General features: G+C 42.7%; 3 protein-coding genes across 4 annotated transcripts; all 3 read left to right on the top strand.

Moving 5' to 3' along the window:
* Window positions 1-3,367: 3,367 nt before the first annotated feature.
* LOC106610322 (NADH dehydrogenase [ubiquinone] 1 beta subcomplex subunit 6) lies at window positions 3,368-6,091 on the top strand. The gene is made up of 4 exons (XM_014209609.2): window positions 3,368-3,674; window positions 4,089-4,181; window positions 4,699-4,743; window positions 5,929-6,091. Exons 1-4 carry the CDS (start codon window positions 3,399-3,401, stop codon window positions 5,992-5,994), a joined length of 480 nt encoding a protein of 159 aa, XP_014065084.1. The 5' UTR covers window positions 3,368-3,398; the 3' UTR covers window positions 5,995-6,091.
* Window positions 6,092-6,912: 821 nt separating this feature from the next.
* On the top strand, window positions 6,913-10,760 carry LOC106610324 (E3 ubiquitin-protein ligase Topors). Of its 2 annotated transcripts, none has more exons than XM_014209610.2 (2): window positions 6,913-7,018; window positions 7,860-10,760. In XM_014209610.2, exon 2 carries the CDS (start codon window positions 7,869-7,871, stop codon window positions 10,593-10,595), a length of 2,727 nt encoding a protein of 908 aa, XP_014065085.1. In that variant the 5' UTR covers window positions 6,913-7,018; window positions 7,860-7,868; the 3' UTR covers window positions 10,596-10,760. The 2 variants fall into 2 exon arrangements, with proteins under 2 accessions (XP_014065085.1, XP_014065086.1); XM_014209611.2 differs by having other exon boundaries at window positions 6,941-7,156.
* On the top strand, window positions 10,595-15,167 carry LOC106610310 (uncharacterized). Its single transcript, XM_014209594.2, has 4 exons — window positions 10,595-10,610; window positions 13,607-14,102; window positions 14,253-14,675; window positions 14,928-15,167. Exons 1-4 carry the CDS (start codon window positions 10,595-10,597, stop codon window positions 14,962-14,964), a joined length of 972 nt encoding a protein of 323 aa, XP_014065069.2. The 3' UTR covers window positions 14,965-15,167.
* Window positions 15,168-15,293: the final 126 nt, after the last annotated feature.

The raw sequence follows: 15,293 nt of genomic DNA, 5'->3' as shown, positions 1-15,293 counted from the left end.
CCCTCATGGTGTCTAGCCCTCCACTTCACTGAGTTCGCTCACTTCGAGATGGTACACTCCTCACAGTCCTCTTGTAACACTGTATTCCAGAGTATGTTGGTGTAAAGATGGTAAAATCTACCATGATAGGTTAGGACATAATAGTAGAAAAGAGATCTCAATACAGCAATACATTCTCATCCCAAATCCAAGCCAAACCAATCTGTGACCTCCCCACATACAGGCAAGCCCCCTACTACAGAGGTGTCAACCCTCATTACAAGGATAAACTGTCCCAGCAGGAGATGATTGCTTTTATAGTGAATGAGCATACGTCACAACATCATGATAAATGAATGGCGCAGTAACGTGTAGCACCACAAGACTTCTGGAAGCCACTCACAAGACGGGATATGTCGGGCGCATGCAAGCTGTCAATCACTGAAATGGCATGAATTAACCTCTACATTAATTATATTCATACTTTATGAATGCTTCATTCAATGGAAAGGCTGGGTATAGTTGGTCTGTGCTGCATTGCCTGATAAAGTCTGTCTAGATATAACTGTTGTGGGTTTGGAGACAGTCTAGGGAGGTTGAAGATGGACATGTACCCTTTAGAATGGGATCTGACTTACTAAAGGTGGAATGAAAGTCATCCCGAACACTTCCATCTGCTCTGTGGTTCTAGCCAAGAGACACAGTGTGCCTTACCCAAACCACAAACAAATATATAGAGAAGGAGATCAGCTCTCTGGGTCCAACCTTGGTCCAAGAGATGACGATACCTCCTATGAACCTAATTCTGGACATTGATTTAAATGGCTTCGAGGTGTGTCCTGCCCCCCATTTCAAGGGAAGATGTTTTTTTTTTTTACCGGAACCCCTGAATGACCCAACAACACCGTAAAGGACATCGGTCAAGATTCTACTAGTGAGAGAGGAAGACGCCAGTTCCCCCAGTGCTGTCTGATGCATATGGGGGAGTCGGAGATGGTCCTTCAATGGTCTCGTATTTGAGTGATACTTGATAGGAGGGTGGTAGCAAAACCAGCCCCTTGCTGTAAATCAAAACTGGGTGTGTCCCTTTGCTTGTGCATGGGGCATCATCCTTGCCAAAATGTTCTGGAAAAATACACGGAAACTAAAGAGAGCCTGGTTTGATTGCCACTGTAATGTTTTCTTTATCCTGTTTTACTCTGAAGTCAATGGCACTATCGCTCTAACAACTCTGACCTACAGATGTAGGATCTTTAATGTGAGACAGTTTGCTACAGCAGGAAAATATCCTGCAGCAAGAGGAAATTAGAATTATTATGTGGATTATAATTAATGGACATTTTTGTAGGGGTTGACACATTTTTCATAAGGGAAAATCAAGTCTGAAATTTCAAAGTGGAAATTACAAACTTCAGAAGCCTTTTTAAACCTCCCATACACTACAAGTTTTTAATTTCCTGCATTGCAGGAACGTTCTCCTGCAACAGGGTGATCAAATAAAGATCCTACATCTGCAGCAAACCTTTTATTTTTTTCCCTTTTTCCTAAGATGCTGTAAGAGTCAAAGTCCAAAAGTAAGATATATACTTCTCATAGTGAAGCTATACATACAGAGAGGAGACATACACTGATAAAGGTAGAGGGGCCATTCTCCTAATCTAACTGCTATTGGGGTTGTGTCCGCTCTCTTCAACCTTCTGTGGTTTCTTTGGCACTCACCGTGGCGAGTGCCAACTTCCTGCAAAGAACGGAACACTTGGGTTAGGTTGCACCACAGACACTTTATTCGTGTGTGGTTTTAGATAGAAGCTGCAGGTTGGATTACTGTACACTTGGTGGCCTCTGGATTCCGCCTGATATAATTCTATATTGTGCAAATCCTCATGGACTCTGATGAAAGGCTTATCAGTTTACTAAACTAGCTCTGCAGATGACACTGTTAATGATGCATCATTTGGGGCCTGTGTAATTTAAATGACTCTGGTTTAAAAACAATTCCCAATGCATTTGATAGACAGGACTGGTGCATATCTTTCGCTGGATGATGCCAATTCTTATGATATGCTACTAAAATCAATCACTATTGATTTATGCTTCGGTGCGTTCTGTACACATGTAAAGCCATCACAGCATATCTGATTTAGAGTAGATCTTATTTCAGTCAGATCCAAATGCAAAGACAACACACATCCGTTTCAATGGGGAAAAGTCCACTTTAAACAGAGTTTACGTCAAGCCTTTATGTCCTCTGTACTTGGAATATATAAGCCTATGGTCAGTTGGAAATAAATTCATAATTATAATAAGAAAAGAGAGACATTTCAGATGGACATGTCAGTGGTTTTATTTTATGAGTGACATAACATCCGTATTTGACATAGTTTTCATGTCTTGAGTATTTTGACACTGTCCGTCATCAGAAAATACTCATGTCGTAAGCCAAAGACTGGGTGTTCGTTTACAGCCCAGTGCGGGGAATGGAGGGAACACTCAAATATATTTGGCTGTAGTACTACAGTCAGGAGAACACACTATTTCTGTTCATTAATTTATGTATTGATGGCAACTTACATACTAGTTGACCCACTCTGTTACACTCTGCATCACATATGAAGGAATGATTTTTGTGGATGTGTAGATAAAGTCCACTATATTTCAGAAGACATTGATATAGTTTGCTTAACAAATTGATGATCAAGACAGTTGACTATACTGTATCACTAACTATTGATAATACATCACATTATCATAACTACTCCTTATTATAACCCATATTATGTACAAATGTCAAACATTTCAGAATGCATTTGAAGTGTAATGTCGAATGATTGAAAAAGCCCTCTGAAGCATAAGTGCTAGATGATGGCTAAGGTTTCACACCTCACCAGTCTATACTGGGCACAGATTAGATTACAGTTTGTCCTAGCCACTGTGCTTCTACATCTGCATGGCTTGCTCTTTGGGGTTTTATGCTGGGTATCTGTAAGCACTTTGTGACAACTGCTGGTGTAAAAAGGGCTTTATAAAATACAATTGATTGAGGACTTGCTTATGCCCTGGGGACAGTGGTAGAATGGTCATATGGTGACAACAGTTTATAATTTTGCAACCGCATCCAAACAGAAAACTCATTATCATTCACTGTTTATGACATGTTAATAGTAATTCACAAAAGCATTTCCTATTCTAGTAAAAAGCATATGGATACATAATACGGTTTCCTTCATTTTGGATGAATGTAAAAAAAAAAAATGCAGTTAGCAATTGTGTGTAGCATATTTTGCACAATGTATCAGAGAAATCAGTGATCATGAAAAATCCCTGTTTTGTTTCCTCCTCCAGTCCCGTAGATGTCACTCACACACTCAGCCAAGGTGGAAAATGTGTAGTTACCGTTGTCGTTGACTGTTCTCTTCTTCATGAGTTTTGGCCGTGCACTCCATGGCGGTGTCCTCCATGGTGTCATTGTAGTGAGGTTGAATATCAAGAAAATAAGAACTAGCTCTTCTTTAATCATGACTGGTTACACAGCAGACGAAAAGCTCCGCGTAGAGCAGATTTCAAACCTCAGGAGGAAATGGCTGAAGGACCAAGAGCTCAGTCCCAGAGAGCCGGTGCTGCCAAAGACAGCCCCCGGGCCGGTGGCAAAATTCTGGGCTGGCTTTCTGGAACCGAAGACCCTGTGGAGGCTTTACGTGAGTTCATCATTTTGCAATTTCATTCTAATATATCTCAACGAACAACGCTGTGTGAATTGGATTAGAATGACTAACTAGCTAGTATTTGTGATAGCTACGTGCTATGTTTTTGTTTTGAGACGTCGGTGTTACTGTTTACTAGCTAGCCTAGCCAGTTGCATGGGTCGTCACTAGTTACCATAGCCACATAGTTGCATGTTGTCGCTCGTGACAGACGGGTTGACTAGTATTCTCCATGCTTGGTGTGATGCCAGTCATCTGTGCCACTGCCAACCTGAATGTAACATAGCTCCTGGCATGTTGCTAACTAGTAGTTGTACCGAAAAACTGCATCAACTGTTGTCAGCAAGAAATCAACAACACCTGTTAACATTTGTGACACACGTCCCCATTGTGTTGCTCTCTTTCCAGACCTACAAAGTCTACACTGGTGGAGTGTTCGCCTTGACCCGGTTGCTGATCCCTGCCTGGGTTGTGCATTATTACGTGAAGTATCATGTTGCTGTAAGTTCAATCAATTCAACACCAACAATAATGTTGTCTTTTCATTCATGTAGTGATGTTGTTGTTAGGAAAACCTGTTCCTGGAGTGGAAGAGGATTTTGGCCCAACCAGACTCCACCTGGATTCTTCCAACCACCACAGTCCTAATTGGTTAAATTCATAACACCAGGCCTCCCAGCTCTAAATCAAACATGAAATGCCAGGCTGTGTCACTCAAAAATCAGCATTGCTAATGCTTTCCCCTGACCTACTGCCTAGACAGACTGGTCTTGATTTAAAAGGCTGAGACCTAATGTTCAAGAGGACTGATAATGTGTTTGACCTTGGCTGTTCAAAGTTTATTGTGCTCCGATTTATGAAATGTTATTATACAGTAGTGGATTGCAGTGTTTAGCCCTGTGTGTTGGTGTTCATTCACTATACCTGCTCTATTGAAAGTTGTATCATGCATGTGTCATAGAAGAGTCTTCAATTCAATCTAAAACATTGACCTGTCCTGCTTGTGTGTTTGTCACAGAAAAAGCCCTATGGCATCGTGGAGCTAAAGCCCAGACTGTTCCCTGTAAGTACATCTCATGTGTTATAGGAACACGATTAAGCCTAGTCCTGGATGGAAAAAGCACATACAATGAAGGATCTCCATTGTAAATGCTTTTTAGTCCAGACTACGATTAATCTGTGTCTGTGAACTGTCTCTTAGTGTTACAGTGGATTCACTGCCCACTGGGCAAAAACAGGTTGAAACATACATTGTTTTCATGTCATTTCAATTGAAAAATGTGAATGTCAACAAGGAAAACTGATTGGTTTTGCAAAAGTCATTAACATAAGGGAATTTTGTATTTTTTTTTCACCCAACTTTTAACCTAAATGACTGGGTGACATTTTTGGTTGATTTCACAATGAATTCATATTAGTTGACAACTCAACCAAATGTAAATCAAAAGTAGATGTTGAACTGCCATCTGTACCCAGTGGGTGGGCAGAAGGGTTGGGTTAAGTACGGAAGACACATTTCAGTTCAACACATTCAGTTTAACACATTCAGTTGGACAACTGACTAGGTATCCCCCTTTCCTTTTGTATTGATGATTGGACAAGATGGTGCCGACCAGAGAGGGTTGCCTCACTTCTAGTCCTTAGGAAGCTTTGCAGGGTTTTGTTTTTTATGTATTATTTCTTACATTGTTAGCCCAGAAAATCTTAAGTGCTATTACTTACACCTGGGAAGAACTATTGGATATCAGACTTAGATGTGTGTATTAGGTAGTTGTTGGGGAATTGTTAGATTACTTGTTAGATATTGCTGTACTGTCGGAAATAAAAGCACAAACATTTCGCTACATTCGCATTAACATCTGCTAAACGTGTATATGTGACCAATAAAATGTGATTTATTGCTTATAGATTTATTTACACATGCATGTGACACAATGGTGTACTTTGGCAGTTTACAGTAAAGAACTGAATTGCAGTGCAGCTTATATATAAACTGCACTACAATTGTAGCCTACTACGGTAACACAAAATGTCTTTTAGCAGATGCTTTTACCCAAAGCGACTTAGTCATGCGTGTATACATTTTGCATATGCGCAGTCCTGGCAATTGAACCCACTACCCTGAGCTACAACGGACCACAATAGCCCTGGATTCCCAGACAGCTTTCCTAGACCTTGTAATGAAAGATTAGGGACATCTAGCAACTGACTCTTTCATTATCTGTTAATTTTCCCTGTCTGTGTTCAGGGCGACACCATCTTGGAGACGGGAGAGGTTGTTCCAGACCTCCCAGAGAGCCATGGTCACCACTGAAGAAGACACAGTTAAAAGAATTACACAATGTCTTTTTGTCCCTGCCCTGTTGTAAAATCTTTATGTATATGTCATTAAATAATATTTACAATACTAATATATGTCAGAGATGTATATTTGGACAAGAATGTGGGGGAAAGAGTGCTGCATTTATTTGAGTAATTCAGATCCGGTGTTTCAATCAAATTTTATTAGTCACATGCGTCGATTAACGACAGGTGTAGACCTTACAGTGAAATGCTTACTTATGAGCCCTTAACCAACAATGCAGTTTAAAAAAATACGTATAAGAAATAAAAGTAACAATTAATTAAAGAGCAGCAGTAAAATAACAATAGCGAGAATATACAGGGGGGTACTGGTTAGTTGAGGTAATATGTACATGTAGGTAGAGTTATTAAAGTGACTATGCATAGATGATAACAACAGAGAGTAGCAGGGGTGTAAAAGAGGGGGGGCAACACAAATAGTCCGGGTAGCCATTTGATTAGGTGTTCAGGAGTGTTATGGCTTGGGGGTTGAAGCTGTTTAGAAGCTTCTTGTACCTAGACGTGGAGCTCTGGTACTGCTTGCTGTGCGAGAGCAGAGAGAACAGTCTGATTAGGGTGGCTGGAGTCGTTGACAATTTTTAGGGCCTTCCTGGTATAGAGGTCCTGGATGGCAGGAAGCTTGGCCTCAGTGATGTACTGGGCTGTTCGCACTACCCTGCAAACGATTTGACACAAGTAACCAGTAGTGTAACCAAACTCACAATCATAGTTGATGTTTGTATATTATGGATGGCTATGGTTTATTAGTACCCCACTGTCTAATTTATGTCCATATTTCGTTTATTTCCAGCTAATTCATCCTCTGTGTTAAACGTTGCAAACAATAGGTGGCGCACGAGACCATAAAAAAAGTACTTCATTCCAAAGCGGAAGGCAAACGCCCTCCAGTATACCATAATCCTTTGCGGGTTTTTTTTTTTTTTAAATGTAGCATTACATCACGGTATGAAACAGGAGGCCAATTCCAAAGAGTGGTAAACAACTAAATTAATTTACTTCTCTTTAATACACATGGAAATAATGAAATATGAAAATATTATATGAGAGGTCTTGAGTGTTGTCGCCGACAGGATTCCTAGACATTTGCCTCGGATCCCCGGCTTTTTATTTTGGTAAGCAAAGGGACGAAAGATGGCTAGCTGAAAGCTATTTTGCTAATTTACCAAAGCTGTCATTCATCACAATTCAGACTCACAAACATGTTATAAATGCATAATTACTTGTCAGGATTATCGGTCAGAGATTGGGGCCAAAGTCAACCATTATAGGTGTCCACTGTCTAACCCTAGATGAGTCAGAACAGCAAACGTAGCTGCTAAAGTTATCTATCGAGCTAGCTAACGTTAACCTTACCAAGTAAAAGACACGTTCAAGTAATATAACGTTACATGGGAAGTTATTGGGCTTTATTATAATTTCACAACTGTGGTGGGGTAATTGTAAGATTCTGTTGAAATTGGTTGACACTCATTTTGCCATCTATGGTCAATGTGGCTAAATGGCTCTGACACAGTCAGCTGTGACCCCTGTAACGTTCCAATCTTTATATTATCATAGTTTTCTGATTATGTAACACATTGGATAATGACAACATGTTTAGATGCTGGTCTTAGAAAATTATTCCCTGTTTGCATTAATACCTTTTAAAATGATTTATAAGGGTGTGTTGATGAAATAGTTGTCTGTGCATCTGCCAATGGGCCTAGCTAGTGACAGTATATTACAGAAAATAAAGTTTGAACAAAGTCAGTGCTGTGTTGTGTCCCTTCTTTATTGAAAACACTGTTTAACACGAGGCAATATTTTCTTCCCTAGACCATCACTATGGCAGCAGCAAAGATGACCTTACGGCTACTCAAGAAGAGTGCCCCGGACAAGACCTCTGAGGTTTTGTCTGCCGAGGCGTCTCCAGACTCTAAATGCCCCATCTGTCTGGACCGATTCAACAACATGTCCTACCTCGATCTCTGCTTGCACAAGTTCTGCTTCCGCTGCATCCACGAGTGGTCCAAGAACAAAGCCGAGTGCCCGCTATGCAAGCAGCCATTCAACTCTATCTATCACAGTATACAATCAGAGAAGGACTTCAAGAAGTATGACCTGCGGCCCACGGAGAACGGTTCCTTTGGGAGTTTCGCAGGGGAACGGTTCCGCTACCGCACCACGCTGACGGGGGCGCGTCGGCAGGACCAGAGAAGGACATCCCCTCCCCCCGACAACGGGGTCATGTTCGAGGCCCTAACGGGGGCTTCCCCCCCTCCTCGGCAGGACCAAGGCCTCCGTCGCATGATGGAGCGCCTGGCGGCCAGAAGGCGGGCAGAAAGCGAGGGCCGGACCGTGCGCAGCCTCCGTGAGCAGGAGATGATCAAGTTCAGACGGGCGCTCTACCGGCGAGGGGTGCGAGTGCGGAGCGTGCGGGACGGCGGCCGTTCCCGGGACATCTCGGCTGAGTTCTTCCAGAGGAACCCGGCCTGCCTGCACCGCCTGTTGCCCTGGCTGAAGAGAGAGCTGGTGGTGCTGTACGGTGCTCACGGCTCCCTGGTCAACATTGTGCAGCACATCATCATGTCCCGCATCACCCGCTATGACATGGAGGACCGGGCCATCCAGGAGGAGCTGCAGCCCTTCCTCCAGGCCCGCACCGATCACTTTCTGCACGAGTTTGTCAACTTCGCCCGAGCACCCTTCAACATGGAAGCCTACGACCAGCATGCCGTCTACGACTGCCCTGCGCCGTCCTCGGACGAGGGCAGCAGCTCCAACTCCTCAGTGATCGCCATCTCCGAGGATGAGGAGGGGGGCGATTCTGTGGAGCTGGACCCCGTGTCCGGGGTTGCCCTGAGCCAGTCAACATGGGACGACGAGACGCCCGGACCTTCGTACTCCACAACAGAACCCACCAGGGCCCTGCTGCTATCAATCAGAGACTCAGACTCGGAGAGCAGTTTGGGGGAGGAGTGCGGAGCAGTGTCACAGCCAAAGGCCCCTCGCCTGACTGCAGGCTCTGCTCGGGTGAAAACCGACAAGGATGGACCGGCGTGTACCTCCTCTGGTGATGAGGATTGCATCATCGTGGGCTTTGTAAAACCCCTAGCTGAAAGGACTCCAGAGCTGGTCAAGCTGTCCTCTGACTCAGAGGAGTCTGTTCTGGAGGAGAGCAAAGACGAAGTGCCCAGGCTGCTTCAACACATCCGCTTCACCAGCCTTAGCCCCGCCTCCTCTCAAGGCCAATGTCCTGGGAGGGCAGAGGGGATGGAAAGGGAGCAAGATGTATCGTGCTCCAAGGAGAGACGTAACACCTCACCCTCAATTAGACGTGAGACATCCAGTAAGTCAACAAGCAAAAACAGCGGACAAACTGAGAAAGACGGCAGGAGATGTCAAAGTCGCGATAGATCTAGAGAGAGGCCACGGTCGAGAAGCAGAGACCAGAGGAGGAGGTCCAGGAGCGCCGATCGCAGCCGCTCGACCAAGAGCCCGGCCATCTCCATCAACAGCGACAGCACTCTGTCCAGAGGCAGGAGGCAGTCGCGCTCCCAAAGCCGCGACCGCTCCCACACTAAAGGAGAGAAGAAGAGGGACAATAAAGATGGCAGCCGATCAGGCCACAGCCACGACTCATCGTCGCACTCCTATCACTGGCACTATTACAGCCGGGAGAGTGAGAGGGACAGCAGCGCCACACTCTACACAGAGAGGAGGACCTACTACTCCAGCTCACACAGGAACATCGATTGCAGGTCCCCATCCCAGAGCCAGAGTCCTGATTCCCACCGGCGGGATAAGAGGCGCTCCAGAAGTCGTTCCAGCACGTGTTCGCCATCCGGTGCTCACAGGAAGTCTCGTCACGAGAAGCCCAGCGGGAAGAGAAAGTACAAATCGAGACACCTGGAGGAACCTGACCCCAAAGACAAGTCCTCCAACGCCCTTGACGAGCCTCCCTCCTCCACCACCTCGTCCTGTGCGAAAGACAAGAAGAAGAAGAAGAGGAGCAAAGAGAAGCGTCACAGGAAGTCCAAGGAGAAGTCGGGGGGGAAAAGGAGCAGGAGCCTCAGCGTGGAGATCATCTATGAGGGCAGCTCCTCAGAGCAAACCAGGAAGCACCAGAAGAAGAAGAAGAAGCACAAGAAGAAGGGCAAGAGGCACAGGAGCAAAGAGCGCACAGGGTCCGGGAAACACTCGCCCACTGTCATCACCATAGACAGCGACAGTGACCAACATACTGCCGCAGGCGCTAACGATGCTAACCACACCTGCCCGGTAAGTAGCAGCACTAGCAACTACGTGCTATTACCTAGCACAACCACCACCACAGGCAACCCTGCAGACTCTGGCCTGCTGGAGTCCATGTTACAAGACTGGGAACAGCAGATTCCACCTGTGGGTCTGGACAGTGGAGTGTTGGAGGTCAAGCCTCCTGTAACTGCTGCTGCTACTACTGACACACCCACACATAGTGAGGGGGTTCTGTCCCAATCTGCCTCTGCGGATGAGGTGAACTCTCGTAGCCCTTCAAATGACAACACAAGTCATTTTTTGGAAGAATCATAATGCCGGCCCCGGTGGGTAGGAAGACATTTAATTTACCTTTAAAAGTTACTTTTACACATCACTATGTAGGATATTTGATATGTACTGTTCTGCCAAAAGGTGCTCTTTCATTTGGGATGTGCCACTTTGCTGTATGAGGTAAAAAATAAAAAAAAGGGTAAAATATTGGGGTTTATTTGTCTTATTTACAGTGACTGTCTGTAAGGCCTACATTTAAAAAGTATTTGTATAAAATACTTCAACTAATTTCTTATCAGTCATTCATTTCTATGCATCAATCTTGGGGATAACATGGGCTATAAAGCTGATGTAGCTTGTACCGTCGTGTTGAAACCAAACACCTTTTCTACCTGCTGCTCATGTAGTATAATGGAAAACTGCTCTTAATACTAGCCAATAAATCAATATGGGAAAGACTTGTAACTGTGGAGTTGTAAATAGTAATAAATGTTTCTAAACTGAAATCAACAGCTGAATAAGTTAGCATTGGCCAGTGGCTTAGTTGGAGGTGTAATGTTTTCTGCCTGAGTGTGTATCCTTTCATGTGGATGGCATGAGAGTTCTAGACCCTTACAGATGCTGCTACGATTAAGATGCTAACACATCACTCAAGCTGATTGTAGTGTGATAAATGAACATCAACTTGCCAGTGGTGCAATAACAAAATAATTGAAAGCAAGACGTATCATGTGTTTATGTCCCCATTAGATTAGGCTTCTTATCTGAGTGGGCGTGGCTGCTTTTCATTTGAGATGTGATAAGATGATGCTAAGCTGTTAGGACAAGACTACAGTGGCGATTTTAGCATGTGAATCTTGGTGGGGCAAACTAAAAATGTTTTTTTTATAGATGCATGCCAGCAAAGACACAACACTAAATACATTAATTGCACTATAACGGCGACAAGCAGTGCCCACAAACTGTTAGGGTCTACATAAAGCTGTCCCAACAACAGAGCTTTCTTTTCAGCACCATGAAGTGAATCCTTACCACCTCTGCACCTGGCTATCAGCGGAGCCTTGTCTGGCAGTCAAACAATTAATTCAACCTCGTTTACTGTCTTTTTAAAGAACATAGCTGATATGGCTGACTTGCTTAAACAAATGTGGTTTTTACTGACAATTGGGATGTACAAACTATGGCATATGGGAACGATGAGTGGATAAGAGGCATTATGTAATTTCGATTAAGACATTAATTAGCGACTTAAGACGGACGTGGTCAATATAACTATGTGTTCAGCGCTTTTCAAATGTACAGCAACAGAATGCAGAACATGGGCTGCTCTTACAGTATTTTCCCTGTACACCAAGTCAGAACCATAGGATAAATAAAGGGGACATATAAGCAAACAATGAAACCTCTTACAATATTAGATGATGACATTTCTCAAAAACAGGTTATAAGCTACATGTGCAGCACCACCGAGTCAGAACAGTAACGTTAGGCGAAATTAAGAGGTGAAAATAGACCAAATTATTAGGGTGAGGCACATGGGCTACTAACAGCTTACAACACAACATACTTATTATTACTTTCTTAGCTACAGTATACATAACTCCCTTGCATATTACGTCATTTATGCAGCAGCATACAAGACATTTTTGGACTCACCTTGGCTTGTGATGTGCTCACTTAAACATGAAGGTGGCGCGGCAGTCCTTTGTGGGCAAATTTTGTCATCAAAGGCATTCTCTGGATTTATGGTAGGAACTCGGGGGGACGACGACACACAGCCGCTCCATTGAATAGCAGGCTAGTGGTTACTTTGCAATGCTTGTAGTTAGCCACTGATTCCTTCCAAATGACTCATTATTGAATTTGCTATTTTCAACTTGTGTAATCTTTATGGCCAATGAGCACCGATACGTTTTATCTATAATTTCTCTTCATTATTTCTCTTCATATGACAAGGATTAAAATGGATTTGCCAGTAGATTGTCTACTTGATTCATGATGACTGCTAGTTAAGATTTTGAAAGTAAGATGTTGACATGATCAGTCCAAACAAAGCTACAGTACATATAACATGATTTGATGTCATTTTATCTGTGGCCAATGACCTTGAGCCTTCTTGGAAGGGCACTTGTAATATAACTCTATGGCAGGACCCAAAGGGCTGAAATTTTGCATCTACCCTTACTAAGGACTTAGAGTTGGTGATGAGGTAGTGTCTCCATGAGTGACAGAACACTGAGCCAATCACAGCGCAATGCTCCTATTTTCTGCTGGCTCGCCCCACCACCACAGAAAACGCTGAGCTAGGCTGAAACACCTGCATTTTATAGCTGCCTTACTCAAGAAAACTAAAAAGAGACCATGTGTGTATGCGGCTTTAGCAACTCAATTATATATATATTTTTTACATTGTTTGCAAACTGATATGTGACACATATGAATGCCAAAATGACATGCAAAACAGGCAAGCCCCCCCCCAAAAAAATATATATGTGTGTATATATATATATATATATTTTTTTTGGGGGGGGGGCTTGCCTGTTTTGCATGTCATTTTGGCATTCATATGTGTCACATATCAGTGAGCACCACATGTTTTGCAAAAATAAAAATTACAATAAAATATATATATTTTATTATATATATATATATATTTTATTGTAATTTTTATTTTTTATTTTTGCAAAACATGTGGTGCTCACTTGTCCTGAATGACGGGTCAACACTGCAAGACTAGACCAGGAAATGAAACCTAAATAGGCAAGATTGGCCTGCAGTCAGGAATTGAAACCTAAGCGCTAGGTTTCCTAAGAACGGTCTCATCTGTTTTTCGAGACACATTAACTTATTACTGGACACTTGGCTATCAAACAACCCCTGTTTACTTAATAAATAAGTCTTTACATGATCGTGTTATAATGCTAGTGTAATAATTCAGCATATTTTGAAATATTATTCAGCCATAACAATTTAGTGTAACAGTTTCAGCCTTAGGAATTTACAATTATGTTAACTTACAAATTGTAATTGCAATGTATGTACTTAAATTACAGCTCATTTCAGCAGTGGTGTATTTAACAGCAGTTTGGTTACTATGGATGTTAACCCTGACTCCCCATACTACATCAACTTGCTTGACAGCAAGACTCATCCTGAAGATCACAGAGAATATGTGATGTTTCATGGCTGCTCAAAAGAGGGCGCAGAGTTGATTAAAAGGGAAGGTTTCAAACCATCAAGAGCAGATATCAGCATGCTTGGTGCTGGTGTTTATGTTAGTCGGGACATCCGAAAAGCCTGTAAATACCCTCTTGATGTTCCTGACTCTGAGAAAAGAGTACTTAAAGTCAGAGTGGATGTTGGCAGGGTTACGGTCATAGACAGGCAGAACCACCCCATGCAGAAGACATGGCACACTGTGCATGGCTTTGATACTGCCTGGGTTCCACCTAATGTTGGCATGGTGCGGAGCAACCAACAGGAGAACTGTGTCTATGAACCGAAGAGAATCAAAGTCATTGAGGTGATGAAGGTTACCGAAGAGAACTTGTAAGTATGAAAAAGACTGTTCAAGTTTCATATACAACACTTTTTTTCAATAAATGTAAAGATATAATGTACCTTAAAAATAATTAATCTACTGAACACAATATAATTTCTTACATAGCTATAAACACAAATGGTGTTCCTGTCTTACAGATCTCAGTATGATCATCTTCAGAGTGGCGCCACCCCTGAGGACAGCCACGTCTACGTGATGTATCATGGAACATCAAAACAGGCTGCAGTACAAATACAGAGAAATGGCTTCAAACCATCTAAAGTTGGCACACTTGGTGCAGGTGTCTACCTCAGTCGAGACATCCGAAAAGTCATTAGATACCCCCTTGGTTCTTCTGACTCAGACAGGATGGTTCTGAAAGTGAAGGTGAATGTTGGCAGAGTTAAAGTCATTAACAAAGAAGGTCATGACAACCAATACGACTGGCACACTCGTGGTTTTGACACTGCCTGGGTTCCACCTAGTGTTGGCATGGTGACGAGCAACCATGAGCAAGACTGTGTCTACGACCCAAAGAGAATCAAAGTGATGGCAATGCTGGATGTCGCCAACTTAAGAAAGTAAATGATATTGAGCCACAGTCATATAACACAATCAGTAAAGTAATACTTTTTTCAAGAAAGACTTACATTTTACATTTACATTTTAGTCATTTAGCAGACGCTCTTATCCAGAGCGACTTACAGTAGTGAATGCATACGTTTCATACATTTTTTCTCAGTACTTGAAAGACTACTTGATACCAGATCATATGCTATGCTTACCCCACTTCAGGTTTTGATTGAGGCGTTTCTATTTGATTCTTTCCCCAGGGTAAACCCATTGTTAAACACTATGCAGTGGAACTGATGAACTCTGCATTCAGTGGGAGCATCCAGCATCACTTCATGGTCATCAGAAGAGGATGGTTAGAATCAGAGAGTCCCATATGATACAGCTCATAGGAAGTAGAAGCTGATGATTTGACATGGCAATCTATAAGCAATCAATCATAAAACCTTATCATATCAAATATTTTCTAAATATAATCAATCATATTTACTTGATGTCAATAATGCATGTGTATCAATGATCATATGTTTAAAAAAAGTTTTTTCTTCCTGATATACATCTCAAATATGTAAAAGTTCACCACATTGTCTGAGTGTGTTTCCCTTTTCCCCTTAGAATATCTAATC

The sequence above is a fragment of the Salmo salar genome, chromosome ssa08, assembly GCF_905237065.1.
Source record: "Salmo salar chromosome ssa08, Ssal_v3.1, whole genome shotgun sequence".
NCBI lineage: Eukaryota > Metazoa > Chordata > Actinopteri > Salmoniformes > Salmonidae > Salmo > Salmo salar.
The sequence above is the reverse complement of the archived record's forward strand: the minus strand, read 5'-3'. Positions and strand labels throughout refer to the sequence as shown.

Bases quoted from the DNA above. Each gene is read 5' to 3' on its own strand.
- LOC106610322 (XM_014209609.2), top strand. From the start codon at position 3,399: ATGAGTTTTGGCCGTGCACTCCATGGCGGTGTCCTCCATGGTGTCATT. The intron at 3,675-4,088 runs GTGAGTTCATCA...CTCTCTTTCCAG, and splicing joins AGACCCTGTGGAGGCTTTAC to ACCTACAAAGTCTACACTGG. The intron at 4,182-4,698 runs GTAAGTTCAATC...TGTTTGTCACAG, and splicing joins ACGTGAAGTATCATGTTGCT to AAAAAGCCCTATGGCATCGT.
- LOC106610324 (XM_014209610.2), top strand. From the start codon at position 7,869: ATGGCAGCAGCAAAGATGACCTTACGGCTACTCAAGAAGAGTGCCCCG.
- LOC106610310 (XM_014209594.2), top strand. The intron at 14,103-14,252 runs GTAAGTATGAAA...CCTGTCTTACAG, and splicing joins AAGGTTACCGAAGAGAACTT to ATCTCAGTATGATCATCTTC. The intron at 14,676-14,927 runs GTAAATGATATT...TTCTTTCCCCAG, and splicing joins GATGTCGCCAACTTAAGAAA to GGTAAACCCATTGTTAAACA.